The sequence below is a fragment of the Brassica rapa genome, chromosome A09 (genome assembly GCF_000309985.2).
Source record: "Brassica rapa cultivar Chiifu-401-42 chromosome A09, CAAS_Brap_v3.01, whole genome shotgun sequence".
NCBI lineage: Eukaryota > Viridiplantae > Streptophyta > Magnoliopsida > Brassicales > Brassicaceae > Brassica > Brassica rapa.
Window position 1 is genome coordinate 41,352,215 of NC_024803.2, and position 16,231 is coordinate 41,368,445.

General features: G+C 31.0%; 2 protein-coding genes across 5 annotated transcripts; both read left to right on the forward strand.

Annotated features, from left to right (window-relative positions):
• Positions 1-365: 365 nt before the first annotated feature.
• LOC108869783 lies at positions 366-3,317 on the forward strand. 4 transcript variants are annotated; one of them, XR_004450841.1, is made up of 7 exons: positions 366-1,887; positions 1,995-2,142; positions 2,297-2,358; positions 2,475-2,511; positions 2,613-2,650; positions 2,748-2,863; positions 2,958-3,317. XR_004450841.1 is itself a non-coding variant. In XM_033278788.1 (6 exons), the coding sequence occupies exons 1-6, from the start codon at positions 1,603-1,605 to the stop codon at positions 3,027-3,029; spliced, it is 642 nt and encodes a 213-aa protein (XP_033134679.1). In that variant the 5' UTR covers positions 404-1,602; the 3' UTR covers positions 3,030-3,317. The 4 variants fall into 4 exon arrangements, 1 of the variants encoding a protein (XP_033134679.1); XR_004450840.1 differs by having other exon boundaries at positions 2,748-2,858; XM_033278788.1 differs by lacking the exon at positions 2,748-2,863 and having other exon boundaries at positions 404-1,887.
• Positions 3,318-4,587: 1,270 nt separating this feature from the next.
• On the forward strand, positions 4,588-15,641 carry LOC103842849 (transcription factor MYB58). The gene is made up of 3 exons (XM_009119516.3): positions 4,588-14,479; positions 14,574-14,703; positions 14,789-15,641. Exons 1-3 carry the CDS (start codon positions 14,341-14,343, stop codon positions 15,357-15,359), a joined length of 840 nt encoding a protein of 279 aa, XP_009117764.1. The 5' UTR covers positions 4,588-14,340; the 3' UTR covers positions 15,360-15,641.
• The last annotated feature ends 590 nt before the right edge of the window (positions 15,642-16,231 follow it).

Sequence of the window (16,231 nt, forward strand, 5' to 3'; positions counted from 1 at the left end):
TTAAAATGTAAAACTATATTTTATGCCACGTGTCATCTTTCGGGAGAATTTTTTTTCGCTGATATGGACGCTCTATGGAGCCTCAAAAGGTCCCTTTTATTGGTAATATTACATTATGGAATTTAGCCGTCTTTTTTTTAAAAGTGAAAAATGGTAATTTTACATATGTTCAATGTAGTTTTTCTATTTTTTATGTTGTATGTTTCATATTATTTATAATTTTTGAAAATTAGTAATATTAAAATGTAAAACTATATTTTATGCCACGTGTCATCTTTCGGGAGAATTTTTTTCGCTGATGTGGACGCTCTATGGAGCCTCAAAAGGTCCCTTTTATTAGTAAGGATATATATATATATATATATATATATATATATATATATATATATGTATATTTGAAGTTGTAAAGAATGCTTTTTTTTGTCACAAAAGTTGTAAAGAATGCTAACTTCAGTATAGTAATCTATACCTTTAGAAAAAAAATAGTAATTTATATAATACAAAATATTCTCTCTGTTTCTTAAAAATAGATATTATGGTGTTTCGAATATATTAAGAAAATACATTAATCATGCATATTTTTTAAAAAAATATCAAATTCTAATGTTTTTTAACCAATAGTTTTTCAATATATTCAATTAATTTTATTGAAATTTGTAATTTTGTATAGAAAACATAAAAAAAAAACTATTTTTGTGAAACAGTTTTTTTTTAAACTTCTATTTTAATGAAACGGATGAAGTATATAGGAGTAAGTTTTACTTTTCCAATGGCACATAATATGCAGATTTAAATTTAAATGGTAATACAAGAAAGTAACAAGAATACCAGCACAAGATAATGGTAATACAAAAAAGTAACAAGAATACTAATTTAATTTTGTGAGTTTTGTCAACATCAATCTAATTTCATAAACTTGAAGAGAGGGTACGTGGGTTTTCGTCGGAATGCTTGGCAACGAACTTTTTCGTTCATCCAACTAGTTAAATCATTGCCTTAGTTTTCAATTAATTTCAATTCGAACTGATCAGTATGGTTTTTCCTTGGGTCAAAACCTCTGTATTCTATATAACCATGTATAAACAATAGTTTCACTTTACAATGAGTCGCAAGTTTTTTTTTTCATGTACTATCTCTTTTTAATTTACGGGAACATGTGCCATCAAGCAAACCGAATTGATAATTTCCTCCTTTTTTTTTTACTTTGGTAGAATGCGTATAGTTAGTTGCCGTTTGACAACCCTCTTCTCATTGCTTAAAAGAGTATCTTTATATATAAAAGACACTTTTAATCTCTCCTAAGGCCCTCCACATGGGATGACAGCACAACAATTATGTCTCCAGCCGTTCGACACGTGTCCCCTTATTAAAACGCAATGTTTTCCGTTTGACCGAGTGGGCTTCGAAATTGGCTCTACGTTTAGTTTTGTATTTAGCCCAGAAAAAACAAAACTTCTATGTTGCTCTGAAACCCTAATACGGCGACGAAAGACGCAGCTGACTTCTCCCTTATGCTTTGGTCGTATCGGCGGATGTTTCGGATCCGTAACGGAGACGTTGAGATTCATTGGCCTTTAATCCTGCTGTCTTTAATCCCATTCAATGAGACGCTCACTACGATATCTTCGGTTGAGCTTTTTCGTCGGCGATCCCATCAATAAATATGTACGTATCTCGCTTCTGCTAAACGGGCTCTCAAAATGTCTCTGTTATCCTTCTTCCTCATATGTTCATCTCTTATTGCTCATATTTCTTAATGGCTTACTCGAAAGTTTTTTTTTCCGATTGAAATCCGGGAGGTGTTCTTCTGTTGTCGAGGCGAGGCTGCTGAGTTTCTGGGAGGTTAGGAATTTCAAGCGTGGTGGGGAGCTCATGATTCACGTCAACGTGAGTGTTTTATGCTTCATTTTTCCGTCTGTTCTTCTGTAGATCCATCATTCTAATCTAATATTTTATTTCGTCTGTTGTTGTTTCCTGCAAATTTCGCCTGTTAGTGGGTAATGACTATTGATCCGGTTAATTTTAATAATTTTAGAAATCCAAAAAGGTTGAATCTTTGTTTCATTTTATGTAGTATAAATGTACAAGATGAGAGATTTCCACGCACATCGTCCTGCTCCTTTCAGATTGAAACCAGTCAGAGTAAGAGACCTCGAGCTCTTTATTTTTTTCTTATCCACCAATTTTTTTTTTTTTTGTAATTTGGGAATTGAGAAACAAAATAATTCGTATGCCTATTTGTTTCATCACACTTTTTAAAACATGTTCTTAACCAAAATCTATTGTTCTTTGACAGGAAAACAAGTTCGTCAAACTAAACCCTGCTCAAAAGCTCCTCCAACTAAAAAAATTTCCTTGGTAACATTTCTGTATGATTATTTTGCCATACTCCTTTCATGAATTAGTTTTGTTATTTCTTGGCTTTTGTACTCAAACTATCAGTAACTTTTTCTTCCTCATCTCTCTTTCTGCAGTTTGATTTAAAAGACAATGTTTTTGTCATTCTCACGGGTTTGTTGTTTGATAATTGCATCTTGAACAACAAAGAAAGTGTTATGTGTTCTGTTTATTTTTACTTTTTAATGTGGGGTTTCTACGATCTTTCAAACCAGGTTGGTGGTTCGGAATAGACATGAGAAGCACAGCCAAGGTAACCTTTTTATTTTATTTACACGTTGATGAAAAAAATTGTCAAATTCCTGTGAAATAGAATCAGAATGACAAGCATTACTGATCTAACAAATTAGATTATCGTTGACTCAAGCAAGAAGAAAATTCAGAGGGGTACTTGAGCAGTTTCCTATAAATCTTATCAAACTCCAATGATTGTGCTCTAGAAACAGAGCTCCTCAAACTTGGTAGTGTAGGCTTTCATATTCATTTTTTTGTTTGAGTTGTGAGTTTTTGAAAATTGGAATAGATTATCATATTTTTAAACTTCATATTGATTTGCATAGATGGATGAGACTGGGATCAAGGTTTCAGGGTGGAATTACAAGTCTGTCGGAGAAGTTGAACGAAAGCAGTAAGGGACTAAGAGTGTTCAAAATGGAGTAGGAAATGTAAGAAGAAGGGAATCCCTATAAAAAATCTGATGGCTCAGAGGAGGAGGAAGAGGCGAAGTAAACAATTGCTTCTCTATTTGCGTAATGACTGTCTTATCATTTACTTATCACTGTTAAGTTGGATATATTTGTGTTGCTTTTATTGAGCTATAAACTATAGCGTATGTAGTGGATTTGGATGTCATTTATAAATAGATAGAGCATCAATACTTGAAGATGCAAATTGTTATCTCAACAAACGATTACAGAGGATCAATAAACTTCACAACAAACTTGAGTCAACTCGACTTGGATCTTCGCCTCCAACTTCCCAAGCTTCCACTTCCATCCATTAACACCTACAACTCATACTCTTTCTTTCCGTGTCAAGGCGTAAACAAAGCTTCATAGGAGAATTTCCTTTCATAGTTTAAGACATTTAGTATGCGTTTCTGTTATTCACAGGTTGAGGTTAGACTAAGTGCAGTGAACACTCGCATGATTTGTTGTCGTAGACCTGGTCTTTTGCTAGCAACCAGGAAAGCCTTAGATAAACTTGGATTTGGATGTCATCAAGCGGTGATTAGCTGTTTCGACGGGTTTGCTGTTCATGTTTACCGCGCGCTGAATTGAGAACAATAACATTATTTACCTTTCACTTAAAACAGTTGGGATTCTTACAAGAATTTTGTAGTTCCATATTTCGTTGTTTGTGAATATCAGCAATACCAAGGACATGAGATATTGCTTGATAGTATCAAAGCAGTCCTTTCCTATACAGTGGGCTACGCTGGTATGATCTGAGCTAAGGTCCTTAAGCATTTTATGATGTGGAGCTGCAAGAGCTAGGCCTTTAAATCTGCAATTTTCTTCTCTTTTTTTTTTCTTTTTATTTACAAATCCTGTTTGAACCACGCATGACTTTCCAACCTTTTCACCTATGATAAATTCATAACGTTTCATGTCCTCAAGCTATGATACATATATTTTAATTAGTATTTTTGTTTTTTTCTTTTACGAGTAATCTTCTCAAAAGAGATGCAAAAGATGGTTCGATCATATGATTTAAGCAATTAAGCTGGCTTTTTCACATTATGAACTCTGACATATGAATATAACATGCAAATAAATCCCAAGTTTACGAGATAGTTTGGCCTAAGTAGATGCAGAAGATTTTGGATTTTTCGGCAATAATGATGATGATTAAGATTTTAGAAAGAAGTACAAGTTGTGATTTGAGGAATAAAATATGTTTTTGCATTTCTAACAAAGACACGATATAAAATAGTTCAGCAACAAACAAAGAGATCATAAGTGAAACAATACTTTGAAAGCAAGTAATATTTATTTTGAAAAATATAACAATTTATATTAAATAATAACAATTTATAAGGAACCCTATTTTTAAATAATAACAATTTATATTAAATATTTATTCTAACTATTTAAATTATTTGTTAATTTACATCCCGCCCGTAGGGCGGGCCGTTCCTAGTAAGCAATAGAAAGAAGTAAAATTTGAAAAACTGTGTTGATGGGATAACCAATCAGTTGGAGTTCGTGTGGGAAAAAAAGGGAGGTTTTAGCATTCAAGAGCCTTAAATAATACTCCCTCCGTTTTATAATGTAAGTAGTTTTGGCTAAAAGCACAAAGATTAAGAAAATTATTATGTTTTAAAAAATATTGTATATTAAATAGGTTAGATATAACTTAACCAATCAAAAACAAGTTTATTTAATTTGATTGGTTACACTATACTCAATAAATGTAAAAGTTACCTAGAAATATGAAAACTACTTACATTTTGAAACAAAAAAATTTCCCTAAAACTAATTACAATATGAAACGGAGGGAGTAACGTTGAAAACGTTAACGTAAATAAATGTTTTAGAAGGTTAGGAAGTGATGATGCTCACGCATGATATCCTAATTCTTAGGACACCAGCACAACTAAAGCTCATAAATTTCAACCCCAACACACACTGTGCAAAATACATATCCACATACCTCATTGCCGGATTTGATGAATAGTTAAAGAAATAGATTTATTTTCTGAGATATGATCTACTTTTGAAAAATGCATGTACATAAATACGCTAACACTTATACGTAAACATTTTTTTGGTCTAATACGTAAACATTTTATTTGATGACATGTTGCATAATGAGTGCTTTTGGAGCTTTTTACATGTTTCTAACATTAGTTAATAGTTTAATAATAAGTTACACTGAAAACTAAACGAATAACAAAAATGTTTAACCCTATGAAAGGGAGGGACTTTTACATGGGATAGCTTTTTTTTTGCTTAACATTATTATTTGAAGTTGTTGATTGGAACAAAATTCAGTGCCTGCTCAACTACAAGGGCAAGCAGTGCAAACGCCCTAAGCCCATAATATTAGAGATCTAATTTTTTGTTATTTTTTGAAAAAATCCAAATTTTATTTAAAATAAAATAAAATAAAATAAATATACATATATTTCTAAGCTTTTTATTTTATATGTTTTTATATCTAAATTTGTAGAACATTTTAAATATATATATATTTTAAAAAATCATGCTAAAATTGTTTTTTTAATTATTAAAAGATCTAAAATTTTTTTTGCCAAAGACTCTTATAAACCATGAGCCGGCCGTGGAGCAAATGAAGAATGTCACCAAACAAAACGTTACTTTAATTGCCTATTTCTTGCTGAGGTTAGTACGGCATGCAAATTTTGGGGGTAAACTTTCGAGGGGGAATTACTCCCAAGTTCCTAACTAGACGGCTAGGGCCTTGAATGCATATAGGGTGAGTGGGTGACCCATATAGTACTCCTTATGTTTATTAATGTTGCAAATTCTACCTTTTTCATACATTTTAATAAAATACATTAAATTTGTATAATTTTTGTGTTTATCTGTTTCATAATTTTAAGCTAATAAAAATTCAGTAAAGGCAATTAAGTTTTTTGAAATTTGCAATTAGTTAATAAAATATGTCTTGAAAATATAAAACATAAATCTTTTTAAAACAAATTTTTTTTCTCTGTAATATTAAGGAACAGAAAGATAGTATACTGGAATGAATTAAACTGGACAGATATTTATTAGTGGTAGCAAAATTGGTGTTGGGATTTGAATGCATTTAAATGCGAGATCGGTAAGGTTTATTAATACGGCAATTTATGGCATTTTGATCGTTATAATATCTTTTTTTTAGAAAAGCGAACTTTAATTGCTAAATTTGCATCTGAAAACCTTAAACTCCGAGGCCATGATGAAATTGTAGCAGCCTGAGATCAGATTCTCCACCACCAACTAATTCTTTCAATTTTGTTTTGTTCAAACCGTTGCTTCGATTATATTTTCTTCCAAACATCCATACCATATTTTTTCCGTTTCATTTTAATTATTGTTTTATACTTGAACATACAGATTAAAAATATATTTAATTTTATATATTTATTAAATAAAATATTTATTATCATATATCTAACTACGTTTCAACTAACAGAAAATAGATTGTAATATAGAATCTATTAATTTGCATTAAAATCATAAAACAACATTTATTTTGAAACAAAAAATTTACCTTAAAACAATAACTAAACTAAAACAAACTAAAACAGAGAGAATAATATACCGGAATGAATTAAACTGGACAGATATTTTAGTGGTAGGAAAACTGGTCTTGGGATTTGAATGCATTTAAATGCGGCAAGGTTTATTAATGTAGAAGCCGTAAAACCGGTTCGATACTAACGATAATATAAATACGATGTTAAGGAAAAAATAGACGATTCAAAAACCGAAATGGAAACGAAACCATGGAGTCGAGACGAATCTCTTTCCTTAACTCTTAATATTCGCTCCGTTAGTGCGACGGATCTGTACGAATATGAGTCCCAGGATAAAACCATGTAAGGTTATCACGCGGCACTCGTGAAGAACCTCTACGAACTAATAATCTACGAAACACTCTCTAGACTTACGCGTAGGAGTTTTTGCTGGTATTTTGCTGTGAAAAAGTTGAGAAATGAATGAAGATGAGAGGCGATATTTAAAGAGACGGAGACGACCCACTTCCCGCAACAGCTGCTGCACGTGGGCGAGAATCTTCCCTCATCCTCAAGACTCTCTCTTATCTCGTTTAAAACTTTCGAGAGGATAACATGCATGACGTTTTTATTTTCTAGACAAATTACTTGTCGTTTTTAAATAAAATTGTATGCTGTTTTTTTTTCTCTCAAAATAAATGGCAAAACATTGAGCTTAATTTGGTCCAAAAAAATAGTACTTATCAGGCCTCCCAAGCCCAAACCCAAGCCCACGCCGAGCCGGCCAAGCAGCCGCAGCGCGCGCGTGGGGAGCTCTCTCTTCCTCTGAGCCGTTTAACACATGGTATGTGTGAGTGCATATATATACAGCTCGACTCTTCTCTTCCTACCCGATGTGGGACTTTGTAAGTTTCATTTCATTAACCACACATAAGTGGGCTCTTAGGCACACAAGCCCATTCATTTGTTATTCACATATTTTAATTAAACCCAATTGATTTAATTGATCCAACAATTAATACGGCAATTTATGGCATTTTTATCGTTATAATATGTTTTTTTTTTTGAGAAAAGTGAACTTTAATTGTTAAAACTGCATTTGAAAACCTTAAACTCAGAGGCCATAATGAAATGGTAGCAGCCTGAGATCAGATTCTCCACCACCAACTAACCTTTTCAATTTTGTTTTTTTTTGTTCAAACTGTTGCATCGATTATTTCTTCTTCCACAGACAAACACTGTTGCTTCATGCACTAAATATGGTTAATTTAATTAGTTATTTTGTTTTATTTCTTTGCAATGTACACAATGTTGAATGTTTCTTCACCCAATTATTTTGATGACCTTTTAATGTCTAGACGTTGAAGTATATTTTAGGTTTGGTTGACTGTATATCGCAGTCACCGTCACCACCGGCCCACCGCTGGTATCAATTTACATCGACTGAAAACAAGACACACTCAGAGACTCACAGTTCTCGAGGGCTGGGCTTAGGCTAAAAAGGCACATACAGCGTATCACAAGCCCATGAAATGTAAAAACACAGCCTAGCCATTTGGTGGTATCCACATATAGAAGCCACAAATATGTAACGACTGAAAACCATTTTTTACTAAACTCATCAAATACCTGTTGTTCTTCTTATGTTGCTTAAAAATATTACTCCCTCCGTTCCTATAAGATGTATGTTTTGGAAAAAAAATTGTTTCAAAAAGATACATTTTTTACCTTTTCAATGTATGATTTTATGAAAAATTGTAAGTTTCAAAAAAATTAATAGTGTTTATTGAATTTCTATTGACTAAAAGTTATGAAAAACAATGCATATTTAATGAGTTTTCTTAATATATGTGAAAAATCTAAAATATGCATCTTTTAAAAACAGAGGGAGTACAATATAAATTTACCTCCAAAAACATTAAGTTGAATTCAACTTTTTAGTATGATAGTTTATTCATAGAAATACACTGTTACTGTGCATGTTTAACTAGGCAAGATTAAAGTAAATAAATAGTACTTAATCCTTTGTAAACAAACGGTGCGTCATGCACATGTAATGTGATCGTCTAATCCTTTCTAATTCCACACCAATTACCTATTTTCTTTACTAATTTGTGCATTATTTTGGATTATAAATGTATGGATCCTGTGTTTGGATCTTGTGAGTGATTAGTTAGGTAGTCATGACTCTTTGAAAAAGCCATCACCATTAAGCAAATCTTCTACCAACCAACTCACATAGTATAATTAAAAAAATTAGTTATATATTTCCAAGAGTAGGTACCCTATAATGGTGTTACTTTGTAAATTCCATCATTGTTTTCAATTTATCAAACACATCGTCATGTAATGATTTGGTAACGTTAATCACCAATAATTTTGTTCAATCACATATACTACTAAACTAACTAAGACCTGAGTCAGCATATCCAATTCTAAACTAATCACCTGTCATCTAAATGATGTATTATCATTACATACTTTTGGTCACGACGTAGCGTAGCTTGTCATTATATATAAACTCAGGAAAAGAAAAAAAAACATGAGCATGCATATCCATTTTAACCAACTATATATTTTGTGTATATATAATACTCAACATGTGAGTTTTAAAATTATTTTAAATTATAGATATTGAACATGACGTACCAAAATATAAAGAATGCGGGCATGCTTTCTTTACTTAGTTACAGTACAAATAGACACATCTATATTTTTTTGCATTAATTATTTATGTTAAAGATCTCCTATTGATACACATTCAAATAGTTAATACAAAGTTGGTTTCTGATGTGAACATACAGATAACTTGTTCAACTAAACAATTGTTCAAACAAAAGTCAGTAAGTATGATTTTGACGTTAAATGCTTATATCAGTTGTATTAGACTAAAAGTGATGAATTTCTGTTTCTTTTTCTTTTTACTGGACACAAGGCAAACCAATACATTTCAATTGTATTAGCTTTCTCCTCCTCTCTGCCGGATTAGTTCAGGTATGGGTTTGGGCAGCTTGTATATGGAACTTTTGTTGATGCTTGTTGCAATACTTTACTTCTAAAAGTCTTGTTTTCATGCGAACATTCTTAGTGCTTCGTTGATGCTATGGTTTTTTTTTTTTTGCGGGCTTTAGGATCAGACCAGTTTTTAAGCAGTTTGGATTTCAATCTCTATTGTAATCAGACTTCCGTTATTCACTTAATGACATTTACATTTTTAGCACAAAAAGAAAAACTAATATATATATCGCGCTTCTGGTTTTGCCCAAACTATTTTGTTTGGCAACCAAAGTCTTGTTTAAACTGCTACTTAAGTGTGAGCTAATGTCTCACCAAACTTTTACTTACTCTATATGTATATGTAAAGTTTCTGTAAAATATAGGGAAAAGGTGAGGTCAGTCCTCGTGATCTCATATTATGGACCAGTGGTCTCATTTTTAAAGCAAACTCCATTTAAGATTTTAGTTCTGAGAATAGTTAAGTATATTCGTAGGAAAAAAACGTTGTGATTAATTTAAAAACATGGCTTGTGCCTTCAATATATTGAAAGCCTAATAGTTATTAAGCCATTGTATAATGGACTAAATTGTTAAATAATAAGCAAATTGAACTAATTTTATACATTTTGACATATAAATAGTTTGGTCTGCCACATTTCTGCATTGCTTAATATTTGACATAGCTTTAAACCAAATGCTTGTATTGTACATATACGTTGGAAGTTCCTTGTCAATAGCTAGCGCCTAGTGGTACACATTCAAAAATCGAAGGCGGATTATTCAGTCACACCTTAATTAAAAATGTACTACAATTTCATTGTACTTGTGGTATGCGATTTCTTAAAGAAATGGGCAGCCGAACCAAACTGTAGACTAACAAAAAGGCATGCCAATAGCAACACGTGTGCTTTCGTCATGCAAATTCCAATCTTTTTTAATTACTTAAAAATTTATTTTCTTCTGTTCGTCATCGAATGTTACGTTTCAACCTTTTTCCATTTTATTCAACTTAGTTTACTAAAATTTCTCTTTCATTGGAACCTAATTGATTCAACTTTAAATAACATTTTCGTAAGTTGTTCACCAAACAAATGCAACCTATAATAATTCTTACTTTATTAGCGATGCATTCCAATGCCATAGCGAGACAACTTCAATATTGTTACATTCACTCCATTAACTAGGGGAATTTCAAGTTTTTTTTTTTTTTTGAAGAAAGGCTTGGGAATTTCAAGTTTATCACTTTTATGGTATTATTATTTAATTTTACCATTACTAAATGAACATTTTCAGAAATATTTTTTCATTAAGTAGCAAAATACTCTTATACCATTGTTCTATATATAAATATAATAAATATTTTTTTATGTTTTCAAATTATATTTTTAAATTCGATTTTTTTTATTTTTTTATTTTTATTTATTTTTTTTCAAAATTTCTTTTGAAAAATAGAAAAAATATGTTTGAAACTATTTTTTATTTTATTTTTAAAGTATTTATTTATATATTTATTAGAATACTAAATTTCACATTCCAAAAATTATATCCCACTCTTCAACTTTAAACCGTAAGTTTATATTGGTTAATCCGAAGAGTATAAATGTTTTTACCCTTCATTAAAATTGAAGATATAAATGGTTAGTATAAACATGAAAATTGTATTATAAATGTGGTATTCATGACAATTTTTCTTAATTTTAATCATTTTCAGTTTATTTTTAATTTAAATAAATACAGCAACTGTAGACATGACAGCACTCCAATAACCAATTATATTGTTAACGTAAGCACGCGTTTGGTCATATCTTGTTTGGTATTGACTCAAAACCTCACCGTTGATTTGGAATCATAAACTCAAGTCCCTTGCTAGCTATGGGAGATGAAAACCAACTGTAAGTTAACTAGTTAAGTAAGCTATTATTTTTTTCTTCTATTAACAAGTAGCTAGTCTCTCTTCTATGGCTCAAAACTCGTCTTTGATGATACCATTAATAAAGCATTTCTTTCACTGAATTTTAAACTAGAAGTGCAATAGCACCAACGTCTGTGCTTAAACGAATTGGCCTATCACATCCGTGAATAAGAACATCTCCATCCTCACTCCATTTTTCTTTCTCTAAAATAGAGTAAAAATGAATGTGGAGTAAGAAATACTCCAACTCAATTCTATATCTCACTCCATAATGAAATTTATTCCATAAATGGAGTAATCTATTTTTTTTGTTTGTTCATCATTATAAAGTGGAAAATAGAGTAGGGTTGGAACAATTTTACTCTATTTTCACTTTTGCTCCATTTTTTTTAAAAAATGGAGTTTTACATTGGAGATGCTCTAAGGACATCTCTAACCTTACTTCATTTTTTTCTTCAAAATAAAGTAAAAATGAATATGAAGTAATGAATGATCCAACCCAACTTCATATCTCACTACATAATGAAGTTTAATCCATGAATGGAGTAATCTATTTTTGTTTATTCATCACTCCATTATGGAGGGAAAAATGGAGTAGAGTTAGAATATTTTTACTCCATATTCACTTTTACTTCATTTTAGAAGAAAAATAGAGTTTTACATTGGAGATGCTCTAAGTCAGCTATTATTTCAAATATGTTTATACTGATTTTACAGGTTAATCAATATTCATGGTGATTTAATGTTGAAATTTGAAAGGTTCATTTTAGATTTGAAAAGTAATGCCCAACCTTTTTTTACTGTGTAAGTAAAAATTCTAATGACAATAATATCTATTCTATACATGCCTCGTAAATTTTAGTTTAGTATTGGATCTAAGTCATTTTGATTACATACGAAATGAATAAATAAAGTATTGAAGTGGATGTATTGATTGTAATTTTTTTTAGGTTAACATAATTTTAGTTAATTATTGCTGAAACTTTGAGTATATATTAAATTTAATTAAAGAAGTAGAAGTATTATACCATTTTTACACCAAAAAGTATTATACCATTTTATGTTTTATACTCTTTCCGTTTCGAAAAGATTTATGTTTTAGAAAAAAATAGTTTTAAAATGATACATTTTTTGCATTTTCAATGTATTAATTTATGGTATACTGTAAATTTTAGAAAATATAATTGTGTTTTGTTCAAAAAAAAAATATAATTGTGTTTATTGAAATTATTTTGGTTAAAAGTTTTGGGGAATTTTACATTTTTTATGTTTTTCATATGTGTAAAATTCTAAAACATACATATTTTTAAAACAGAGGGAGTATAAGATTTTAAAGTTATAATTGTTTGTGAGTACTTTATATCTTTGTAAAAATACAGAATTAGCAATTAATAAGTAAACAGTTTATTTTCAGTTCGAAATAATATACTTATTATTATACAATTTTTTTAAAATAATTGCATAAATAATTATTATATACAAAAAATAAAGTTGATACGATAAAAAAACAATTTCAAAAACATCTTCAATCTCTTTTTTTTTTACTCAAAAATAGAGTTTGTAATAAAAAAATTCTAATCTCATTCTAATTTTTTATTTTATAGTGGAATAAAAAATAAATTTACTATATAAAAATAGACTAATATATTTATTTTTTGTTCCTTACTGCATTTTCACTTCAAAATAGAGTGAGGTTTTTGTAAAAACGAATTCAAAATTACTACATTTTATAGAAAAATTAGAATTTTACATTGAAGATGTTCTAACAATGTTTTATATTAAAATGTTATTCGCCAATGATTTAAGTAACTGTTTCTGATGCACAATATATGTCGGTCTATAGCATCATTTTGAACGAACTTATAATTTTATCAATTAACTGGATTTTCTTATTTAAGGATCTGATAAAAGCTTGATCTGTTTGACGTTCTTCTTTTTTTTTTTGCAAAAATAAAACATGCATACGAGGTCACAGAAATTTATTTACTCATTCACAATTTCGGAAAACATAGCCTGTCGAACTCAATTTTGCACAGTACTTCTATTTTATTGAAACGAATGAGTTATTCAAACTATATATAATAGTGCCTTCCCTAATATGAGACGGCAGACTAAAGGTGAGAGCATCCTTACGTCTTGTTTGGCAGATTAATAACTTAAAGTATAGAGAAAATAATAATTATAAGTTAAGTTTTATTTTATGAATTGTCAGTTTACCAATTTTTTTTTCTTTTTAGTTAGAACCATTTTTCAAAAGTTGGTTTAGCCAAAGATAGAAAAATTGTAATGGCCCTTTCTGATTTGACTAAGAGAGACTTCATGATCCATGTAAGACCATGTATAGTTAGTCAATCATCAAAGTTATTAGTCAAAAATATATATCAAAGTTTACAATAAACTATTAATATTAAGTTATTAACTAATGTGTTGCGCTAGTCAATTTTTGTACACAATAATAATAACCACAAGGACAAACCTAGTTAGTATCTTTTTTTTTTTGGTAAAGATATATTCAACGTATAGAATGTGAGACTCAATATTGAAGTTTCAAACATATGTTTAACTGTGAGATAATAATTCCAAAATAAAAATATTTATTTTGACATAAATGGAAGTATATATTAGAAAAGAAGGAATCATGCCAGATACTCACCTACAATATAGACAAGTTTTAAACTTAATCAAATCCGATTTGACAATTGTCATTGTCTTTCCTTTATAACATATTTCTCATTGTCAGGTCACACACCACTTCCTTGTATAAATACACATAGTACCAATTAGATTTGGTAGAAAGGAATCTCAAAAGTGTGTGAGAGAGAAAAGACAGAGAGAGAGAGAGAAAATGGGCAAAGGGAGAGCTCCATGTTGTGACAAAACCAAAGTGAAGAGGGGACCATGGAGCCAAGATGAAGACTTGAAACTCATCTCTTTCATTCACAAGTATGGTCATGAGAATTGGAGATCTCTCCCCAAACAAGCTGGTAATATATCTGAGCTTACAGCCTCTTCCATTAGCTTTTCTTTAATCTCCTGATTCTTATTCTTTGTGTCTGTCTTTCTATGCATGCAATGAAGGATTGCTGAGGTGTGGCAAGAGTTGTCGCCTTCGATGGATCAATTACCTCAGACCTGATCTGAAACGTGGCAATTTCACCTTAGAGGAAGAAGAAACCATCATTAAACTCCACCAGAGCTTTGGAAACAAGTCTGTGTTATATCTTGTTAATACCATTGTGTGCCTCTCTATGTTTTGATTTTAACAATACCTTTTATGCATTTTTGGATTTTAGGTGGTCAAAGATTGCTTCTAAACTGCCAGGAAGAACAGACAATGAGATCAAGAACGTGTGGCATACACATCTCAAGAAAAGATTGAGCTCATACATCAACCATAATGCCAATGATGAAGCAGCATCCAAAGGTTCTTTGAATAAAGAAGAGACGTCTCAAGAGTCATCTCCTAATGCTTCTAGGTCTTTTGGTGGTTCCAACACTGTTAGCAAAGAGGAGGAGGATGATGTACAGATAGGTGAAACCTTTGAGTATTTTCAAGATTACAGCGAGTTGGCGGGTTTGCTACAAGAGGTAGACAAACCAGAGCTGCTGGAGATACCTTTTGATATGGATCCTGACGTGTGGAATTTTCTAGAGGGTTTCCAACAACCTGAGAACAGTTTGACTCCAAAGGATCATCAAGAATCTGAAGAAGATGAGGTTGATAAATGGTTCAAGAACCTGGAAAGTGAACTCGGGTTAGAAGAAGATGATAGCCAACAACAACAAGAACAGCACAATGAAGCTAAAGAAGATTCACCCTCCCCATCACTCTTGGAGAGTTATGAGGTCCTGATAAATCATTAATGAAGAGCCATAAATGAACTCATTTTACTGATTATTCTCAATTAAGATGTACAATAGAGTAAAAATAACAAGATCAGGTAGGTGCAAGTAGTAGCAATAGCAAAGAAACGTAGAAACTACAGAGCCAAAAGATTGCTTTGTATTGAAACCAAGGAAACATGGTTTGAGATGGAATAATAATACCTATCAGATAGCAACATGAGATTGAGTAAGATTAATTGTTATTGTCTTGAAACTGATTCAGCAGCTACGATTTCTAAATACAAACAAATAAAGAAGGCTTGAGTCCTTTTCAAAAATAGATGAAGTTTTGCCCTCAATTTGCGTACAATCATTATCATATCTCACAGCCAACAAATTAAAACTTGAAGAAAAGAAAAGAGAAGTTTTCTTGTATAACAGAGGAACTTACCCTAAAATGTTTTCTTAGCATTTTTATAACCATTTTTATGCACACATTCCACAGCAACGAGTTCGATAAGTAATCATCTCTAGGAAACCCACAAGAAGTGATGACCACAGACGTGGAATGGCAACTGAATCTGATTCTACTGAAAAAAAAAACGTAAAGGTTTCTTCTGGGATTATAAGCCAAATAATTAGCATTAACACTTTAACAGTTGTGTGAATGATTCACTTCGATGTGTTCATCAGAATCCGACAAGACATTACACATTATGTAATGTCTTATGTTCTAAGTTTTTGTTTAACCATCTCTTCTAGTACCAGAAACTAGTATCCAAAAAGTTTCTTGACACCACCATTGAGATTAGCTACACCTTTTAATCGTTTAACAACCGTTATCCAACTTGAAAGGGGAGTTTTTTGTAGCAGGAAATTACATTGCAAACACATTCTCATCTCCATTTTCA

Coding starts and splice junctions, on each gene's coding strand:
- LOC103842849 (XM_009119516.3), top strand. CDS start 14,341: ATGGGCAAAGGGAGAGCTCCATGTTGTGACAAAACCAAAGTGAAGAGG. Junction 14,480..14,573: donor ATCTCTCCCCAAACAAGCTG/GTAATATATCTG, acceptor CATGCAATGAAG/GATTGCTGAGGTGTGGCAAG. Junction 14,704..14,788: donor CACCAGAGCTTTGGAAACAA/GTCTGTGTTATA, acceptor TTTGGATTTTAG/GTGGTCAAAGATTGCTTCTA.
- LOC108869783 (XM_033278788.1), top strand. CDS start 1,603: ATGAGACGCTCACTACGATATCTTCGGTTGAGCTTTTTCGTCGGCGAT. Junction 2,143..2,296: donor TCAGATTGAAACCAGTCAGA/GTAAGAGACCTC, acceptor GTTCTTTGACAG/GAAAACAAGTTCGTCAAACT. Junction 2,359..2,474: donor CAACTAAAAAAATTTCCTTG/GTAACATTTCTG, acceptor CTCTTTCTGCAG/TTTGATTTAAAAGACAATGT.